The following is a 7,098-nucleotide window of genomic DNA, read 5'->3' as shown; positions in this document are numbered from 1 at the left end:
TGGACAGTTCATTCAAGCTCTGAATCATTTGCGGAGGTTTCTCACAGTGTAATGGGATATTTTTTGAGTCAGGGAAGGAGGTGGATATTTTACCTAAAGTCTATTGTAGGAAACATCAGTTTGTCAGCTGTAAAGCAGTTTACTGGGCAGGCAGCTTGTGACTGATTTTGTACTGCAGGTAAAGACTACTCATATCTATATATCCAGAACAATATCAAAAAACACTTTTTTTTATTTTTTTGATGAGGGATCAGTACTGATGAAAGGCTAGAAATGTTCCTGCAGGTAGGTATATGATTAAGTCTAGGATATGTTATTTTAGTATTATTTTTATAATATTACAGTATAGGCTTTTATTTTTATATTTTCAGTTTTCATAATAATTTTTTAAAACTTTTTTGTAAATATAATTTTGTTATGTGATTTGTCACGTTGTTATTAGTTAGGCAACATTTCTAATTTTAAAATAAATAGTTTCAATTTGATTTAAGCTTTATTGCAATTAAAGGAATCATATGATGTTGCTAAAAAGAAAATTATGTTGTGTATTTGGTGTAATGCAATGTGTTTGTGATTTAAGGTTAAAAAACACATTATTTTCCACATACTGTACATTATTGTTTCTCCTCTTTGCCTTTCTTTCTGAAACACTTAAATTTTTAAAGTGAGGTGTACTCTGATTGGCAAGCTACCCAGTGCGTTGTGATTGGCTGAATACCTCATGATATGTTGTGCCCCTTAAAATACTGTGATGCCGTGTCCTGGCACAACGAGACAAAAACAATAAAACCCATTAAAAATTAGGCATTCATCAAGTGGGGACATAAATACTAATTTTAATGACTTGTACTGTCATTGACCGTTTCTGCATTTGTGATCGGAGAAATGACAAAAAAACAAGCGCTACTTTACACTGCTTAAAACTCTAGTTTGAATCATCAGTAGTAAAACCTTTACATATGTAAACATACTTACAGGCTGTGTGTCAAAGAGTTGGAATTGTCCCACTTTATAGAAACAGACACCGGCAATGTAGGCTACTCTCACAGAATACAGTCCTTGTTCTCCACAAAATCCGCTGCACACATCTGAATATTTGGGTTGAACTGTTCAGGGACAGTGTTGTAAATACAACATAACCACTGATTTCTAATTGAGTCCTCTTTTGTAAGACAAAACTGGTTTGAAGAGGGAGGAAATAAACTTCTTGAATCATGGTCAAAAATAGTGTCAAGAAGAATGTTCAACCAAAGTGGAGGAAATATAGTAGAAAAGGTGAGAAGGTGTGAAGCAGTGAGAGATTGCCAATCAATTAAAAAGTGTTGTTTGTGGAGTTGAGAAAAAAAAAATATAGCAGCCCTGGGGGAAAAAAAGTGTTGCCATGCTATCAGAGACGGGACTGATAAAAGCAAATTGCAGAGAAATATTATTTGCACATAAGGGGTGTGGTTCATGCTTGTAAATGTAGGTAACACAGAGTTTGAGGCTACAGGTGTGTTTGTGAGTATTTGAAATGTAATGCCAGATGAACTAATGTCAGACTTAGCACATCAAACACTTATAAGTAAAAGAATCCAGACTGTATATATTGACTTCAATGCAGATAGATAATAACACTTTCAAACGAATTCATTTTAGATTTTTTAAATGTCTTTATGAATAAAATATTTAATGTTATTATAGCTTTTGGCTTGCTATTTTATGCTTCTTTTTTCTTTATTTTATTTTTTTGTAGGATATTTTGCTATTTTATTGATAAGGAAATTGCAGAGAGAACAGGAAATGATGGTGAGGTAAAGATTAGGACACAACCAGGGTCAGATTAGAACCTGCATATCTTGCATGAGCAGCACATCTCAATAGCCGGGTTTCCATCAACCTGCTTTTATGTACATTTTGAAGTATCGCATCAGAATCGAGTGATAAAAACGCGAATTTTCTAATAAAAATCCCTTAATTCGCAAAAAGGTTTTTATGCTCGCTTGAGGTGTTTGACTTGTGTGAAAAAGGGTTAATGCGAATAATGGGAGATGGAAATGCATTTTGCGAATAAATTCCCCTGAACTTTTCTTAGTGATGTATAGTGCCAGTTGACTCGTTGGATGGAAACGGTGCTTGTTTGCAAATGTTTTGTGCGATCTTCCAATTCGCACCTTTGGATGAAAACCTGGCTAATGTGCCCGATGTGTCTGGGTTTAATTATAACTACAACATTGCTTTCTGTTGTATGTCCCCGTGATTTATGATCCTCTCTTCTTCTCAGGTCGTGGACAGAAAGAGGATCCTGCAGTGAATGCAGTGGTTTGTCATTCTCCTCTCAGTAATCTGGGTTACTGTCGAAAGGGCAGTACACTTTCCGTCAGTGTGGCTTTCCAGGTACTCCGAGCAGGTCTTTTTGAGGTAAAAGTCATTACGTGTATGTGTGTTTGTGTGTGAGCAATTCAGTATTTTATTTCACTTCCTTCATCAAAACCAATGAGTAACATTACTGGATCTACGCACCTCAATATCTGCTATTCTATTTTCTCTTTAGTTGAGTCAGCACATGAAACTAAAGCTACAGTTCACAGCGTCCGTGTCCAACCCTCCTCCTGATGCTCGTCCTTTGTCCCGCAAGAACAGTCCGTCAAGTCCAGCGGTCAGAGATATTCTGGACCGACATCAGGCCAGTCTTAGTCTGGGCCGCTCTCAGTCCTTTTCTCACCAGCAACCATCAAAGTTTCACCTCACAAGGTATAGCATTAAACACTAGACACAGATCATCTTCATTTATTTCACTTGATGAGAATATGGTACAATCTTACAGTTTCTCCCTCACATACACTATACACACTATATATATATGAATTAAATATGTTGAACAATAATTTAATGTAGCAATACATTTCTTTAGTTTTTTTTTTATATATTTCTATCCTGTCTGGATTAAAAATATTTTCTGTTGACAGCCTTTTAATAGTAATTACAAATATTTGTTCTTTAATTTTAAAGGTTTGATCTTACACAGTGGGTGGACAAAGATGCACTGCAAACCATTCAGTTAATAATCTAATATTTAATCAGTTTAATTTAATTGGTTTTCTTAGTGTAGTGACAATATACACCACTGTTCAAAAGGTTGGGTTCAGTAAGATGTTTTCAGAGAAATTAATGCTTTTATTCAGCAAGAAGGCATTGAATTGATAAAAATTGACAGTAAAGCTTTTTTTTTAATCTTTTTATTTAGCTTTTTATGTGTAGGTTCAGTCATTTTTAACTTTAATGGCAATGAATAGGTTATTTTCATTGCCATTAAAGTGAAATAACTAAACTCTATCTATCTATCTATCTATCTATCTATCTATCTATCTATCTATCTATCTATATATAAATATATATATATATATATATATATATATATATATATATATATATATATACAGTACAGACCAAAAGTTTGGACACACTTTCTCATTCAAAGAGTTTTCTTTATTTTCATGACTATGAAAATTGTAGATTCACACTGAAGGCATCAAAACTATGAATTAACACATGTGGAATTATATATGGAATTATATACATAACAAAAAAGTGTGAAACAACTGAAAATATGTCATATTCTAGGTTCTTAAAGGTAGCCACCTTTTGCTTTGATTACTGCTTTGCACACTCTTGGCATTCTCTTGATGAGCTTCAAGAGGTAGTCACCTGAAATGGTCTTACAACAGTCTTGAAGGAGTTCCCCGAGAGATGCTTAGCACTTGTTGGCCCTTTTGCCTTCTGTCTGCGGTCCAGCTCACCCCTAAACCATCTCGATTGGGTTCAGGTCCGGTGACTGTGGAGGCCAGGTCATCTGGCGCAGCGCCCCATCACTCTCCTTCTTGGTCAAATAGCCCTTACACAGCCTGGAGGTGTGTTTGGGGTCATTGTCCTGTTGAAAAATAAATGATGGTCCAACTAAACTCAAACTGGATGGAATAGCATGCCGCTGCAAGATGCTGTGGTAGCCATGCTGGTTCAGTATGCCTTCAATTTTGAATAAATCCCCAACAGTGTCACCAGCAAAGCACCCCCACACCATCACACCTCCTCCTCCATGCTTCAGGGTGGGAACCAGGCATGTAGAGTCCATCCGTTCACCTTTTCTGCGTCGCACAAAGACACGGTGGTTGGAACCAAAGATCTCAAATTTGGACTCATCAGACCAAAGCACAGATTTCCACTGGTCTAATGTCCATTCCTTGTGTTCTTTAGCCCAAACAAGTCTCTTCTGCTTGTTGCCTTTCTTTAGCAGTGGTTTCCTAGCAGATATTCTACCATGAAGGCCTGATTCACACAGTGTCCTCTTAACAGTTGTTCTAGAGATGTGTCTGCTGCTAGAACTCCGTGTGCCATTGACCTGGTCTCTAATCTGAGCTGCTGTTAACCTGCGATTTCTGAGGCTAGTGACTCGGATGAACTTATCCTCCGCAGCAGAGGTGACTCTTGGTCTTCCTTTCCTGTGGCGGTCCGCATGTGAGCCAGTTTCTTTGTAGTGCTTGATGGTTTTTGTGACTGCACTTGGGGACACTTTCAAAGTTTTCCCAATTTTTCAGACTGACTGACCTTCATTTCTTAAAGTAATGATGGCCACTCGTTTTCCTGTACTTAGCTGCTTTTTTCTTGCCATAAAACAAATTCTAACAGTCTATTCAGTAGGACTATCAGCTGTGTATATTGATCAAAAGAATAAATTACATTTGAAACTATATTTAAATAGAAAACACTTGTTTTAAAAACAATAATGTCTTCCAGTATTCCTAACCTGTTAACCTGGAAAACACCTCTTCTACAGCATTATCTTAGTTGACTGATTTAGAAGCGTCTACATATTCAGGGATTCTGATAGCCTATAGCTGGTACATCCTGTTTTCTTTGTCAAATCATGATTGTCTCATTTATGCAGCACAGGTCCATGTCTGTGTTAATGTTTGTCTGTATCTTACAGGACAGGCAGTGTTATGGAGCGCAGGGCCATCACCCCTCCCGTGGGCTCTCCTGTTGGACGGCCGCTGTACCTCCCTCCAGACAGGAACATCTTGTCACTCGACAAAATTGCCAAGCGTGAGTGCAAGGTGCTTGTATTGGATTCACACACCTGAATCCAAACACACACACACAGACACACACACACACACAGACACACACACACAGACACACACACACACACACACACACACAGACACACACACACACACAGGGATACAAAGTAGGGATATTTTTTTAACTTTGGCAAAGAATCATTTGTCATGAAGTAGTGTAAATCGAAGGCGCTGTTTAATGTCTGTCAGTTTCAGTTCAGAATATATTTATTTTGTTTTCGTTTTACCAGCATTCATTGTTTACGTCCTGTACAGTACGGTTATTTTAAATAATTTGAAAGTAATTTACATGCAGCTAGTGTTTTTGATAGTTTCGACAGAAGGAATGAAAAGAAAGCATAAACACAAACAGGTTTTTCACTGGAGTCATGAAGTTCTGAGACTTGTGTTACATACACGTTAAAAAAATATTGTATTGATGGCTGTTTAAAGGAAGAATGGATGGTTATGTTTAGACCCATGCATGCTTGATTATTTAATGGTTTGGCTAATGTGGGTAATGCTTTCATCTATAAATTAATCTAGCATTCTGTTTGTTTACTGCTTACTATTGGATAGATTTTTTTGAATGTCTTTACATTTCATTTGTCAATACTGCCAACCTTTCCCACTCCTAAATTGTATTCCTCTTTGCATTCCTTTTTGTAAAAGTGCTTTTATTGTTTTCCTTAATTACTTGAAAGATGGTTTGCAATGTCGTGCCTGTGAGCAATAAGACCGTTTCTTTCATCTTCAGTCCTGAACTCTGGAATCTTTTTGGTCTGGCATTTATTGTACCCTGCAGTGTAACTATCACATATATTCTTTTAGTTATGTTTGCATGTTGTTAAATAAGTATTTATTCAATTCATTAAATTATTTCAATGCTGTAATGTTAACAAGACTCCAGTTCATCAGGCTGTTCAATTTCTACAGGTTTCCCATGTAATCACACAAATCAAATCACTTCTGCTGGAGGTGGAGCTTGTGTTATTGGCAGATGCCATTTTATTTCTGCTCCTCCTGTCATGGCTTTTAAATATTCTGTCACATTCCTGCTGCATTGTGTGTTCTCAACAATGTGGCATCATTTTTCTTTTGCTCTATATTAATGATCTCGCCTTTCTCCCGCTCGATGTCCGGGAACAAACTCCCAGAAAGTATCAGGGCAGATGCTGGTCATACAGTAGTATTGATCTCTATGCATTTACACTGAACATTGGACTTTAACAGAGAGCTTGATATGTACAGCCCCTCAGGCTGTAGTGTCACCCCATTGTGCCATTTAATGGGGTTACGATTGATTTCTTTTATCAATGTTTACATTTCTGTGCACATGTGAGGACTACTGATTAATGCTTGGGACTGAAAAACCTTTCCTTTGTTGTGGAATGTTGCACAATGGTTTTATATTGTGTCTGAATATAGGATCTTGAATGTTGAATTTTTTTCAGGCTGAATTGTTTAGACAGAATACTTGTTCTGCGGAAATGTAACGATGATTCAAAACCATTTTGTGGATGTAGGTATAATACGTTAAGCGCTGTGATGTATTTTAATTTTCAAATTTTCAATTTATTTCACTCGCATTTCCATATATTTGCATCTGGGCCAGTTTTCTTGTTTTGGACTATGTTATTATTTTACATTGAAAGCTTTCTCGGCACGAGTGGATAATTTATTGCAAAAGATTTGGACTATCATGTTTTTTTTTTGTAAGCACTTTATTTCATTTTTTTTTTACTTTTTTTTTTTTTTTTTTGAAAAAGAAGGAATGCTCAAAGGACTGGTTGCTGGATTTTGTTTTCTCTTCAAAAACGTTTGGATTCTTTGTTTTTTAGCCTCTTGGCATGGCACATAACAGAACAATTGACAACTTTGTCATTTACTCTCAGTCTGTAGAAATAGCTAGAAGTACTACAAAAGGTATCAGAGCAAATATATGCTGAGTATTGCGCTTGTATTGTTTGTTCACTTTTTGTTTTGGGTTTTTTGAATT

The 7,098-nt window shown here is 36.5% G+C and overlaps 1 protein-coding gene across 3 annotated transcripts in view; it reads left to right on the top strand.

The window, feature by feature from the left end:
- The window catches only part of LOC132119267 (trafficking protein particle complex subunit 14), a 13,390-nt gene extending 7,912 nt beyond the window's left edge, over positions 1-5,478 (top strand). For 2 of the 3 annotated variants that reach the window (XM_059529088.1, XM_059529096.1), the window contains 5 exons: positions 2,264-2,400; positions 2,534-2,733; positions 4,967-5,116; positions 5,191-5,379; positions 5,420-5,478. In XM_059529088.1, coding sequence (XP_059385071.1) covers positions 2,264-2,400; positions 2,534-2,733; positions 4,967-5,116; positions 5,191-5,245 — 542 coding nt within the window. In that variant the 3' untranslated portion in view covers positions 5,246-5,379; positions 5,420-5,478. Of the gene's footprint in view, positions 1-2,263; positions 2,401-2,533; positions 2,734-4,966; positions 5,140-5,190; positions 5,380-5,419 lie in introns of all 3 variants that reach the window. The other variant, XM_059529105.1, reaches the window with a different exon arrangement.
- The last annotated feature ends 1,620 nt before the right edge of the window (positions 5,479-7,098 follow it).

This window comes from Carassius carassius, chromosome 3 (assembly GCF_963082965.1).
Source record: "Carassius carassius chromosome 3, fCarCar2.1, whole genome shotgun sequence".
NCBI classification, from domain to species: domain Eukaryota; kingdom Metazoa; phylum Chordata; class Actinopteri; order Cypriniformes; family Cyprinidae; genus Carassius; species Carassius carassius.
This window is presented reverse-complemented; position numbering and strand designations above follow the sequence as displayed.